Below are 15,299 nucleotides of genomic sequence, written 5' to 3' on the forward strand. Positions count from 1 at the left end.
TGGGTTTGGCCGTTTAGCTAATGCCTGATTACAAACATTCTTAGTTTGTATTACGAGTAACCGACTCCTGTATAAATATCTACAGTTACAAAAAAACATAGTCTGTCAGTACTGTGTTGAAGAGTCGACACTCTGATAAAATGTCCAATTTGTTACACATTTAGATCGAGTATCGCTAAGTCTAATATCATGCCAAAGCTAGTTACAACTCTTAATGGCAAATTTAAAACAGCCGTCCAAGCCCATTCTAGCATGACCGTTCAGCGCCCTCACAGGCGAAACACTGCAAATTATTCAACAGCAACAGAGTGAGTTCGACAACTCTGTGATTGATAACCCTCTGCTATTAATAATTGTCAAATTCCTCACGTAACTCACGTATTCACTCATTTGAACCATGTTTTTGTTTATAATATACGGTATTGAGTGTGCATGAATTGAGTGGCGAGAGATAGTGTCCGCACAGTGATGCCATCTGTGTAATTGGTTAAATCTCCAAACGATTTATAAAAAAACATGTCTATTTATTACATTATCTACACATTTATACATATTTTATTTACAAGTGACATTCAAATATTTGATCATATTTATAAATAGTGAATAACATATGTATCTGTGCATATTGTAGAATTGTTCGCAGGCGGTGTCCGTCATACGGTGTCTTGCACCGGCGTGACTCAACAACATGACGAAATCCATCTCGATATAGGGTTCGTATAGAAAGAAGGCGTCCTCATTGAAGCGCGATGATTGTGAGCGAGAAAAGACTGCAAAGTGCACGACTTGTCGCTACGGTTCGCATGTGTTACATCATTTGGAATACGAGCGTTTATGTGCAAATGTGAGAATCGATTTTTATTGACGTGTCCTTGTGAGCGAGTGGAAAAGATGCGCCACACTCATTAGGCGGTAATCACATTGACTGAGACTGAATAATGCGGGAACACAGTATCGACGTAGTCCAGGAATCGCCACGTCATACGTTTCATTTCACTCTAATTAGTTCTCTGATCTGGAATTGGAACTCGATGGATGGACTTTGTTCGAATGCGTGACATTCATAGTATGTGTGCCGTTACCGTTGACAGTATTCATCGTGTGTGAATCCATTATTTTGTTTTTCCTGAAATTATGTAGGAATGCTTTCTTTAGAGACTTCCTGAAATTGTCCCCGAGAACGTTATATACGATTGGGTTGATGATAGAATTAAAATACACCAACGTATGTGCTAATATCCTTACTACTTTCAGTAACATTTTATTATCAGGGTCGGCGAATACCTCGTAGTTCCACCGGAAGAGTAAGTTCAGAACATGATTCGGAAGATGGCATACTGCGTAAAGAATGACCACCACTAAAACCATTCGTGTGATTTTTTTCTTCTGACGCACTGCCTGCTCGGACATGATCGCATCTTCTGTCGGTCCCGAGGTTCTCCATAGTCTCACGATCATGAGCATGTAGCACACGAATATCACCACCAGTGGCAAAAAATACGATAGCAGGGCGTACACTGTAACGTACACAGTATTGAAATTCGCTTTACTGTCGCTTGCAAAATATTCAATACAGAATGCATGGTCCCTGTCGAAGGCGTACACTTCAACGCGATAGAGGTACAGCGTAGGAGTCGTTATGGTATAGGAAACTATAAAAAAAAAACAAGGATCAGTGTTATATAGCAAATCTTGATATATTATCATTCTGTTGCCTGACAACTGGGTGGAAATTTGCAATAAAATGCAAAATTTAAATCAAATATAAGCCTTGCTTAACTTTATTTTCAACAACTTGAACAAGGAGAGTACAAACTGTAAATTGAAGTTGAATGAGTACCAAACACAAACCCAAAGCTAGTTAATGTGAAGGCAAATCGGATACTTTTCATTTGAATGTTTATTAGCTTTTTTGAACAAAGATCCTTGATCTGTTATCTTGAAAAAAACACAGTAGTGTATTATTTATTGCATAATAGAAACTTTTTTTCGTCAGAAAACATAGCAGCATTGGTTCTACGAGAAAACATCGGCACAGTGGTATTAAAACTACCTATACATACAGGTAAATTGAAGCCCCGCCCGTTAGATTTTTATTTATTTCCCCCAACGAAAACTGCTATATCTGTTACCAGTACTTTTTGTATTTTACAAATTGCCCTCTACTGTTTCCATCCAGATACAATATCAATGAATATACTTAAACAAAGCTAAACATATACAACATTAATACTCGTGTTTCCTTTTATATTGTATTTTTTCTTATTACATTGTATTTGAAAACAATGCTTCCGTGAAATTTGAAACACATAATACTATTGGAATAAGACAGTCAATAATAACGGACGTGATTTGGGATACGGCTCAAAATAATGTGAAATGTATTAGTGAACAAAGATTTTGCAAGGGGTGAACGATTATTTAGGCCGGGGTTGTCTCAAATTGGAATTATGAAATATAATTTAACAAAGTATCTGTACATAAACGACGACATGGTATATATCCAATTCCACAATAAATGATGTCTTTGAAGGATTCTACCCTGGCATGAATAACTATCCCAAACTAATTAAATATACTTACATATCCAAATCGATATATTGATGAGGACTGCCGCCCGTGGCGTTCTATATTTAATCGATCTGATAGGGTACACGATGGCATAGTAGCGATCTGCACTTATAACTGTTAACGTCAGACACGTGGCCTGCCACGAAGCCTGTTGAGAATCAGAAACAGATAAATATCAAGTAAATCGTTACTATGGATACGCCAATGTTGCAGCTATTCAGTTGCGGCCTCGGCCTCCACATAATATTTGGGAAAATTAGTAAAATTTGCCTTACAATATAGGTCAACTTTATGATGTATAATAGAAACACATATTTCATTGAGTAGGCTAAATATTATGCGAAATTTGCTATTTTTAGAACAGTTTCCACAGAACACAAAGATACAACTTTATTTCTTTGTTAATTTATTTTGTAAAACCCGAATCTTAAGATTAATCCAAGATAAAAAAAATAGTATTATGTGATTCATAAAACCCTATATCACCGTGACTACGCGCCATTATTGAAATATAGAGGAAGAAGTCTTCAACAAATGAAGCAATGCGAATTCACTAAACTTAATGTATTATACAGAAACATATTATCGAAAAATAAATAGTCTGGTTACTTCAATAATTCGGATTGTTTCAGATAGGACCAGGCTTTTCGTTTAAAGCGCCAGAAATGTAATGCTGCGCAGTTTTGGAAATGGGTCTCATGCGACGTGTACAAACCGTGTTCAAGTACACGTCGTTTCCATGACAACATTATAACCCAGTTGACGACGATACTGTATGTCATTTCACTAAAATCAGTATTTATCATACAAAAATCGATTGATAGTTATTCGTAACATAATTCATGTTCTTGGGCCGTTGTTATCACAATTATGCCAACTTTATTCCGTGCCCGGGCACCATCCGCTATGACAAGTATTATTAAACATGCCTTTTTAGCTAACATGTTATTTAAGCTAATTTTGCTAAATCGTAACTCCACTAAATCAAAAGATAGCTAATTTAAAATAAAGTGTCTTCTCGCAATAAGATTGTTGGCACTTGCTAGATTGAGATTCTGTTACTAGTAATTCCTGCATTGTGTCAAATTCTCAGAAATGGCATGTAGATATTTCAGAATGGTTTGCAGTATCTCACAAGTATGACGGTTACATATATAATATGCAGCATTTCAACACCGTATTGTATGGACACAAATATCATTATTATAACCATGGAGCTCATGCTATAACTATTCGGGTATCAGCATACAAACGCGGGAGGTTTCCATAGCAACGTATCCAGATCCAAGATAATCCTCCTTTGAAGTGATTACTGCACGCAGAGGATTATCAGTTTATTTCCTTCACACGCGATAAATGTCAAGAAAGACAGAACGTGGCATGAAGCCAGTCTTGTAGATTTAGGTGATGTATATCGCATAATATTGCTGGATTCTTTTTGAAATATTCCACTGTTTAGTTTCTGATAATCAAAGGTGCAGAATCAACAACAAAGTATAATGGACAAATTGGCAGCTTTATAAATATTAAGTTTTCTTTGAATTATAACGAGCCGACTGATCATTTTATGGTATCAACACGGCACTGATTACAAAACACAGTCCGCCATTCTGAGAAATCAATCAAAGAACATCATTGGTGGGTGGTTATTTCTGCCGATCGGTTCACACTTGCATAAGAAAAAATGTATAGACGATTACTTTTATGAGAACAACTGTCAAAATGATAGCTCATCACTCTATGTTTCATATTTCCGCTAGGTTTAGCAATGTACGTCAACTGTCAATTATATCATACCTGACCGTTGTTCACCGTGCTGCGGGAAGGGGTTATTTGGGTTTAGCATACACACTTATAGCGATGTCGATATTTCGTCGAGAGGTAAGTTAATAGAAATTGGAGTGTGTCAAATAAAGGGATTTTGTTTCCGTCGCCTGTCAGAGCAGGTATCTGCAACGTCGTTGACAATAATCTTTCAATCGTTGTCTCGGTGGAAATCAGTTCGTGTCATACAATACAAATACCAAAGACAGAATAAGTCTGTATACGAATGCACATTTTTTGAATGGGGTACCTTACATATTTTATTTCTCGTAATAAATATTTCAAGTATTTAAAAAAAAACGCTTAGTTTATATTTTTACATACCAGTTGTGTCCAAGCAACAAATCTACACATTGCGTCACCAAATACCCATGCAGTATGGAAGGCATATACACTAGAGGTAAAGGGTACGCATAGTAGCAGCACCGCAATGTCCGTGCATGCTAAGTTGACGATGTAATAGTTCGTAACTGTCCTCATGTGAGAATACTTGAAAACAACGATCACGATGAAAATGTTGCCAATCAGTCCAAGTAACGAGAATATCCCCCACACAGCGGGGACAACGACGGATTCGGGTCCAAGTTTGTATTCGTAGTCCGGATAGGAGTAGGAATACCATGAGTACGAATACGAGTAGTTATAACTGGCGTTCGAATCAACATAGTCAACATCACTGTCAGAGTCCGCCATCTTGTGAGGCTCCGTAAATCAGAATACCACTGTATCTGAACTACATCTGCATCTGCGGTGAATTGGAAAACAAATACGATGTTAGAATCTCCATATGTATTATATGACGCGTTTATCTGAACGACGTGATATTAAAACCTAGTAAGTACTCTGAAGAATGCTACCTTATTTGTTGCATCGGCGGTTGCATTGGTGCCAGTGGCAGTAGCTGGCATCGAGGGGCGTCATTACGACCCAATGTCAGTTATACTGCCGTAGGATAAAACACAATACCAGTACGGAAATTGCGTATCAGTTGCGCAAATCTTGTTGATCTCATTCCATAGTACCACTTGTAAAATAATCATATTTTAAAAAGTATCGTTTTATAAATCAAACTATACTCGCGCGAGTATGACGCTGCGGATGCCAATACGACACCGATGCGTTAAAAACTACTATATCCTCATACCAGGTATGGCGTAATGTCAGTAACTGTCTAGTAATCAAGTATATACCTGTACTATTACATTACAATAATTCAGCTAAGCGAGGATGAAAATGTGAAAAAAGAGTGTGCCTGATTGGCTATCCACCACCTAACAATGAGACCAATCAGGGAGAAGCTTGTTGGTCGACCGGTTTCGTCGACGTATCAAATTTTGATTTCTGTATATGCTTCGACTCAACTATTATAGTTTTTAGACTGACTGCCGATGCATTAAATTTCCAATCTCAGCGTGTGTCTGTGTACAACTGACATCAAAACCATAGACGCAATATGAGTAGCCATGGAGAGACGAATATATATACACAAATCACTGCTTAATACGTTCATAACGAGCCTGATTGGAAATGCAATTACGAGTAAAAAAACAATTAGAAGAGATTGCCTAGAGGGACCCACCCTCCTCATATATTCAGTATACTGTGCTGTATATCAAGGACTTGGTGAAACGTGACGTTTATTACAGGCTTATTCAGGGAAAGTTAATTTTAAAATAATTTGTATTTGAATGTGATAGTGTTTAAAGGGCGGTGGTCGCCGCGCCGCGTCACGTTCAACGTGGGATTCACGGCGACGTACACAACGCGTGTAAAACACATCGTCTGTTTACTTGGAATTCAAACACGCGCTGCGTTACGACAACCACCACCATTTAACGCGGGCATCGAGTTGGATTCGAAGACTAGTGGAAATAGTGTATGAATTATCATGTTTTACAGGGAATTATTGAATTATTCCCCAAACAAATACCAGTCACAAGGTCTCAAATACAACGCTGTCTTGACCTAGTACGCACTAGATATCTATGGTTTACGTTATCGTGGTTAAATCAGCGTCAATAAATTGCCTCATCACAAAAGCGTTTTTTATATGTTATGTATTGCAAATACACGAGGAATCATTCGATATACGGTGATATCCCGTCTTCAATCTACACAACTTGAGCTATGATTGTAGGTGTCATTGGATTATTCTGCAATTGGACAGAAATTATGAGTGATACGTCTACTATCACCCGGTGCAATATTGTGTGTGTTTCGGCTCCCTTGATGCGGTGGAATTTTCGTTGTGAATAAATTGGGTTGTAAATTAGTATTTTTTTATGGTTGGAAAAATAGTTTTAATAAGAAATCGTAAAATATGTCTCTCAGCTAGCCACATCGTAAATCATTTGTTTTACCTTGAATCAAACGGAGAAGTTTACAACATATTCGCCTTCCTTACTCGTCCAGTTATTGTGATTTTTCGTACAATTTGCATGATCCCCGGTAGATTAGACAAAATAATAAAAAATAAGTAAGTTGCCATGAAAACGTCACGGCATTCAGACTGTAATGTCCGTGGAACAACTTTATTAAAAACACGCACATTTATTTTTGTATTTTAAGATTTAATTTATCGAGGTTAACCCAATTAGCTAAATGCTAATCTAACTTAAGGCCCCAAAGATAATATACAGACAAATACGAATAAACAATTACAGATAAAAACGTATTTGAACTGCATAAACCATTTAGCGCAAGTACAATTTTGCAATTTGTTTGGTATCATATTAGTTCGAGAACGAACAGAAGTAGTGGTAATACTAAAACGGGAGGGTCGTCACCTGCGCACGCGCGGAAATCCCAAGTGACGAAAACAACACATGTTAAAACGCAAATGCTCATGGGTATTCGCTTGTTTGTAAACAATAACTATTCGTGTTATGAGCCGTTACTCAACTGTTATTTTACGATACAAGTACAGCATATTTAGTAGAAGATACATACTATCTACTACGGTTGGGTGCCTTTACAATTCCTGCCGCTTACTTCATATGGAAAAGTCAGACGTTATTACGTAGGTTCAACGTACTCGCAACCACCAGAATCTCATTAAATGTGTCCACTGCTTTTAACACTGTATCCCTGTTATACAATTGCTCTGGGACATATCGCTAACAGTACATAATGTCAAGTATTCAATTCATAGTTACCTGCCTATAACTGCTTCTAAAGTCTAATTAATACACGGCAACGTGTTTGCCTTGTGTCGCGTTATATAAGAATATATTCAGTAACGACATTGATATCAACCTACGTTTTAATTTGCACTTAAATACAAGGCTGGAAATGCTGGAAATTATATTAATAAAAAGTTCAGCGTGACACCTCAGTGTTGATTCTACTCTACTTAGTGAGAGACCCACGCAATCCCTTCCATTGTTTATTTACTTCGAATCAGAGTTCATAGTGGCCAATTTCAAAGTCCTCTGCATTGCAGTAGATTCACTGTAGTGGCCTCTCTTTCATGAAAGAGTTTATTTTAAGACTTAACATTTGTTGGCGCTCGACTCATTCCAACTGATTACCCACCTTATTATTTTATAACATCGACTGTGATTGATAGGTTCTCTTACTGAAATGCACATTTAACCAATCAGGGCAGTTTTTATGTATCACCGCTGCATTTGATCATAATCAAATGTTTTTTGATCTGTGCTTGGGGCTGAGTCTGTATAAAGTGCGTTATTACTTTTTGCTCGGGCGAACATAGCGCATCGGCATCGGCAGTAACATATTTTGTGCATACATTTTAGTGGACTCAAACTGAAGTGTATGTATGTACATAACATAACAAACTATGGGAATATTTCCACCAGTTAAACATAGTATACTATTGAGTATGTGAAAATGTTACGTCCAAAGACTAACATCAAATAAGGTATACGGGACATCGTTTTTCATTTTATTAATTCTCATATAAAGTATACCTGATGATCGAACGACATTTAAACGTGAATTTACGTGATTTCGAGTCCAGGAATGCACTTGTCAGCTCACGGCGGGCGACGGGTGTCACTACGAGCTGGTAAGCCCATGTGTGATGATGCATCGTAACGTAACAAGTTATATATTGCGTAACACGACATTTTTTTTTTTAATTAGATACCACTGAACACCCATCACTCAATATGAGTGTACTCACACTGAATAAAATGTTTGACTCACTCATACCGCCGATGCCGTAGATTGATGTACTTCCGCGAGGAGATTTTTTGCCGATGGCAAAAGTTCATCATCGGACAAGCACAGGCATCCACTTATAAATGCTATATGGCGTCATTAGTATATATCATGTCACCCGTGGTTCTAAAAAAGTGATTAATAACAACCGATCAATCAAAACAAAAACTCACACGTCACGCATTCGAAAAAAAAATCGGTAACCCCGTGCTCGACAAAGGTCGAATCGACCAATTGATTGAATAGGATCTCCGAACACCCATGCGTGCGTGTGTACATTTGTTTTCAGGAGAAGCGTTAATTGAATTTTAATTAAGAACGTCAGCGACAGCTTACACAAATGCAAACAAAATCGGAAATGTCTCTAGACACTAGTCTGATAGAACTAGACTAGATTTAAGAGCTAATAAATGTGTTGAAACAGGACCCTCGAGACGAATAAAAGGGATAATGATAATAAGTTAATTTGATTTGCGTGAGCAATGACATTCCTTCTGCGTCATTGTAGAACTTCACGGCCTGGCTCACTGCTTGCCGTAAAAGAGTGATCGATGGAACATTCTCAGTTTTCAATGGAGTAGGTCTTTTTAAATAAAATATTACTGCAGCTGTATTTAAAAAAAAGGTTTGTCGCTTTGAAATGTTTATAATTCAAATGTTGTTGTCTTAATCAAGAGGTTGCGATGAGACTTTTCTGCCGATTTTATCGTTTGAAAAGATTTTTCATTTTTTTTTTCATTAGAGGTGGGCCATTACATTGGAAACTCTAGGAGGGACGACGGGTAGAAAAACTGTGCTAAATATTGTTTTCTTCACTTTTGGTGGTTTTATTTTTTATTCCACTACGAATTTACCTGTAATTTGTTACACTATGTGATTTTTTTTCCTTAAGATCTAGACAAGCGTTTTATTTTTTCTGTTTTTGATCCCTGTTGGAATTTTATTCCAGGATATTTTCCGTGCGCATTTCTTTTATTTTCAATTCTGCTATCACGCGAGTTTCTAAATATCACGATATATTTTGTAGCCATATCTAATTCCCTCGTGCAAGACCAAAGTTTAGCATAGCGGTACATCGGGACAGATCGTATTTTATTCATTCTCATGTAATTACGTATCGTGAATGTTGTTAATTATAAATCAAAACAGTGCACACCAAGGCTAAATAACGACTTTTCCTGTAGGGCTTTTACGAACATTTAGTTGACTCACTGATTTTTGCTTTAATGTTGACATTTTCTTCAATTGATACGCCCTTCAGATGCAATACTTGATAATCGACGACGAATCATATGTTCATGCGCCAAGAGTTCACCCGGTACACACTGAGAAGCGGACTACTTTATTCAACACTTGTCTGAATTTGTCGTCTTCACGGAAATATAATACATACAATGATTTAATTGTTATGCATTAATTCATATTGGAAGTATCAATTAAGTCGGAAACTCCCTTTTCAATGAAGATTTCTGCAAATTATTTAACGATGTGTATTGTCACTGTCAACGACAGCTGAACGCAGACCGACAATCAATGTAATTGTTCAGACCAATGTTAAGATTCTATCTCAATGTTAAATATTAGTAAAAAGAGATATTATTATAATTTCAAATACCTTTTGGAAATATACATTTTAACATGATATAGATCAGTTTTCCTTAGATTGGCGGTCCACTCAAGGGAAACAACTATTTTGATGGCCGTTACCATGGCAAAATAGGCAGGAGTTTGTGTAAACTTGGTCTATTAACTAGAGTGTAGGTGAAACCAGCCAATCAAATAAGGTCAATCAATCACATAAAAGTTAATAGGTACAGACAGACATACAAACAGACACAAGCAATACTTACAAAAGTCCAACTTCTGAAATTTACTTTACGAACCTGCTTGTTAGAGTTGACAATTTAACAAACTTGAACGTTTCATTCATCTCAAGACTCAGTAAAACTCAATGTTTTATAGATTTAAACGTTTGAAAACTTGATGAACCTTGTTAAAATGTTGTTTTTTGGAAATATGGTGTTACGTGTAGTGTCGACCCAGTGGAAGCACTGATCACAACTCGAGAACAAAATAGTAATATTGGGAACAAACTCGGATATGTCCGAAATATGTCTGGCCACAAATTCGTTTTTTTCGGGCGTTGCCATGGCAACGATAGTGCTGGATTTTTCCAATTGCTTACACTTTATTGCAGATGTGACCTTCCTGTCAACTTTAAATAAAGTCGACCAGCGGCAGCCCAAAAAATAGAGAAAAGTTAAAACGCCGTTTCTGACGAAAGTTACGGGGTTGCTTTGCAACGAAGAAAACAAAATCAAAAACACAAATAGTAACTTCGAGCACACACTGAGCAAAGTAGAGAGTTTCATTTCAAGATTTGTTGGAGGAGACACATTTTGCGCGAAGGTAGGAAAAATCAGTTTTCGGCTGTTGCAACAGTAACGGTGGGCAGGTGCTGTTGTTGTTTTAGATTACCAAAATATGGCAGATAATTGAGCAAAGATATATTTTAGTTCATGGTAATCATGTGGGTTTTTTAGCCTCAGGTGATTTTCCCGATGAGTGAGCCATTCAGGTTTCTGTTCCTACCATTTTCTATTGACTATTGTATCGCCCCGGTGAATTACAATCAACGTTGTAACCATGTGTACGCTCTATTGCAACACGGTGATTCTCAGAAACACAATCTGACAAGTTGAGTACTAGGTGTGATCTGATGAATCCAGAGTGAACGAAAGAAAAATCGAACAAAGAAAACTAAGAGACTTAACCACTCAAATAAACCATACGGATATTGCTTCTGCTGGTATCCGCTAATTTAACTGACAGGTAACTAAACCATTTCCTCTTGCATCAAAATGTTTCAAAAAGCTGTATTGTTTATTTTTAAATCTCTCTATGTCTCAACAACACGACGCAGGACGATAATTGTTTTTTAATACGTTAAATTGTTACTAAGACGTCGCATAGCAACGAAGATCAACAGTTCACGACGTCTGGCAAATTGAAGCGATAAGAACCCTCTTACAGCGATCAAGCAGCAGAAGGTATTAATATGCGGTTTTGATTTCATGTGTTTTGCTTATAATTTTAAATTAAATCGGATAAATTTGTGTATGAATTTACCGTCTGCGCCCATCTAATACATCATGTAAATATTTACGTTGTCACACGTCTGCTAGTTTATTTTGGAAAATATTGTATTATTTACATACTGCAGTGATCCTATATAAGATACTAACTCTTATTCGAATGTGTTTATTAAAGGCTGCTCACGAAGACGTCGACTGGATTCTAGAGAACATTGTGTTGAATACTGTATTTAATTTTCATCCACGTAAAGTAGCCAAATTAAAGAATACAGTGTTTTCTAAGGATCACGGGAAGTGTATATTACTGAACTAATATAGTTACAGGACCCATGAGATACATAGATTAATACGCACGTTTTATTAAAATATTCGATAATGTAAAAGAAGCACATCACACCAATTTTATTTGTAGACATGTGTTTATTGTTCGGCGGTTCCGACAGCCAAAAGAGGAACCCGCCAAATATAATTCAAGATAAGTTAATACAAAAAAAAGTTAAAATGAAAGTTAAAATGGCAGCAGAGTTGGTGAGATATTAACAAAAAAGGAGACAAATAATACGGAGCAAGTTTACACATAATGAAGAGCTGGTCATAGCAGTACGAAATTCATTTGGCTTTTCGCAATTTGTTTTGATTTCGCAATACGCAACGTAGGCGAGGGGTATATGTAACCCCAATGCTAAATGATACTTTTCATTTCTTGTGTGGACAAAAACTGGTTGATCGAAAATACAATAACAATTATACAATACCAAAATATATATATTTAATTGAGTAGCTGGCCTGGTATCATAAATTTAAATATTGGTTATTTGAATTCACACATTTGATGAAACCAGTGTACCACATACTCGAGTATATACAAGTAATGCTAAAGATGGAAATGTTGTATTAAAATGTATATTTTATCGCATGAACTATATATATATATATATATATATATATATATATATATATATATATATATATATATATATACCTATTATGGAGGCCATGTATATACACACCCGTGACACCCGTTGCGGTAACATTAGATTAGATTTTAGTGCGGCAGACAGTACTGAGACGACCCTTATTTTTGTATGTAACCAAGTGCCTGCCGAGACAGTGCAAACAATGTTTGCAATCGGTTTCTCGCTACGTGTTTCAAGCACGCGAACACGTTGTTTATTTCTAGCTAGAAAACAGATATGCTGCGGTGCGTCAGATTACACGGGCAGCTTAGGGCGATACCCGCTACAGAGAGAAAGTGCTAGAACAGTAATGTATAACAAAGTATGTGTGTTGGGGTCTAATGTGGATATGCGTCGTTTCATTGCTGAATGCGCCCTGACACAGTCCATGTTTTGAACAAACACGTTGTCTTTCTCGTATTTCGCGCTTACCTGCATTAAAGCTGCCGGTGTGGTCTTTAACGTCAAATACCGCATAGATCGACGCTGGTGTGTAACTGGAAGTTAGTCAATGAATCCAATTCTATCGATGGGCCGACTGTTTTTATAATACGCACTTCCAATTTCGATCCGATTAATATCGACCGCGATTATTATTCCGAGCACGCGGTGTCCATTTGGCATCCAATAACCGGCCACTGATTGGACAATAAGCAACTGAATAGGCAGCACGGTTGTTATCGTGTTTATTCAATGAATATCGGGGTATTCGATGTAAAGCGTGATTCATGGTCCATTCATTGGCGAATGAAAATACCAAGATGTACATTTCAGCGACAAGCTTAAGGATTGTTTGTAAACAGAGTCTATTTCGAGAAATACGGTAACCTCTTTCCGGTCCGTGGCATACCAGTGTCACGAAGTCAAAATAACTTCCCCTCATTCAATACACGGGTTCTCATCTGGTTACAATCTTAAAGTTTAAATTTAGAATAGAAATGTTTGTTACTATCATCTTCTCGCCTTATAGTCGCGCCGTGGTCGCTCAAAAAGACTGGCGCCCGCCCAACGTAAAATGTGTGTCTCGTTTTGGATTCACCCAAACGCTCCAGTGTGACGAAACATTACTGCACATACACAACCCTGGGATGAGAATCATTACATATAGCAAGCTATCACGAACCCAGTGATGATCTCGACAGTTCGGAAAGAAACAACTCTGCAGTGACGTAGCAATATAACCCTTTTCACTACCGACTCACATACAAAAAAGCGCATCACGTGAATCAGGTTGGCCTCGGGTTGGACGTTGATGGTCGATTTCAATGTTTTCCATTCCCGACAGATATTCCTATGTTTTTCAGCAAAATAAGCACACACTTAACACATATATCACACACAGACTCATACTATGCCTTAATTGGAGACAAAATAAGTCAGCACACAATCAGGCCAATTAAAGATCATCGATTAGTAGTATACCTGATGTTGCAATGAATTGAGCCTTTATATTGTATTTGTAAAGTATTACTAGTGGTACAAAGGTACAATGAAGAGTGATTTGCATCCAATGAATTACGCGTGCCCATGAATACAAAACGACAGCTTAATACGGGAGTATGCTTCAATAGATAAGATAGACAAATGGGATGTTATATGTATGCCACGCACAAGTACGTCATAACAGTATAATACCAGATTAAAGACGTATGCTACTTAAAAGAACATTTATTTCACATGTGCAACATCATAGCAGTTGTCGTAAAACCATCCCAAATGTGACACGTAGTCAATTGAGCCATCTCAAACACGATGTCACTAGTTGACATGATCTTTCGAGTTAGACCATGACTACTCATAAGTTAACCATTATACAGCTATTGACTATACAGCAAACCTACCACAATTTAAGTATGTGATTTATGAGAGCAATGGTTACACATTCCGAAACGCTCATGTGCACGTGTACTGATTTGCGCATTGGTGACAAATGTACTAGGACTCTAAAGATGGTTTAGGGCAGTAGACTATTTGTTGATGATTTGTCTAAAGTACAAACTTTCTTAATATTGCTGTATGTTGTATTGCGTCGTAGATATAGGGAACAGTTTTTTGCGATGTCGCATACGAAGGAAAATGTATGAAAATCGGTGAATCAGATTTATTGCATATTTCACAAGTTATCCACTGTTGTGTGTTTTTCTGTATCGATGTATATTTACAAACTACTTCATAAATTATTATGTATGTCTTCTAATCTTAATTATAGGCCATTATGGATTTAGGTTGATTAAATATTTTTGAAATTATAATTATGAAAAATATGGGTGGCCCTGTATTTTAACTGAATGAGCCGAATATCTCATTAGTATGTAATTACAAATGGGCATCATACTATGACATTTACAATAATTTGACCCGGTTATCACGCACTCATGACAAATACATACAAAGACCTTTCCAATGATACAATACGTATTTAGCTCCCATAGCTGGTACCTAATTGCACACTGTCATGGACTATATGGCGTAGAATCTTATTAAGAATAATATGAAATAAATATTGATTGGTTTAAGCCAACACCACACGTTCTGTCAATATTATGACTAAACGAAATTGCTGAATATCAAACAACATAGTAATTTATTACAAAATTTATGTAACTGTTTATGTTTCATTCAACATTGGATCTAAGCTGAATATCGACTATGCACAATTATGGGGATT

General features: G+C 36.9%; 1 protein-coding gene across 1 annotated transcript; it reads right to left on the reverse strand.

Moving 5' to 3' along the window:
* Window positions 1-507: 507 nt before the first annotated feature.
* LOC100313640 (kisspeptin receptor 1) lies at window positions 508-13,106 on the reverse strand. The gene is given in 4 exon segments (NM_001168101.1): window positions 508-1,652; window positions 2,584-2,719; window positions 4,720-5,140; window positions 13,064-13,106. Coding segments are annotated over 3 exon segments (1,155 nt in total). The 5' UTR covers window positions 5,089-5,140; window positions 13,064-13,106; the 3' UTR covers window positions 508-1,002.
* Between the last annotated feature and the right edge of the window lie 2,193 nt (window positions 13,107-15,299).

Source organism: Saccoglossus kowalevskii, chromosome 7, assembly GCF_978046115.1.
Source record: "Saccoglossus kowalevskii chromosome 7, keSacKowa6.1, whole genome shotgun sequence".
In the NCBI taxonomy this organism is placed as follows: Eukaryota; Metazoa; Hemichordata; class Enteropneusta; family Harrimaniidae; genus Saccoglossus; species Saccoglossus kowalevskii.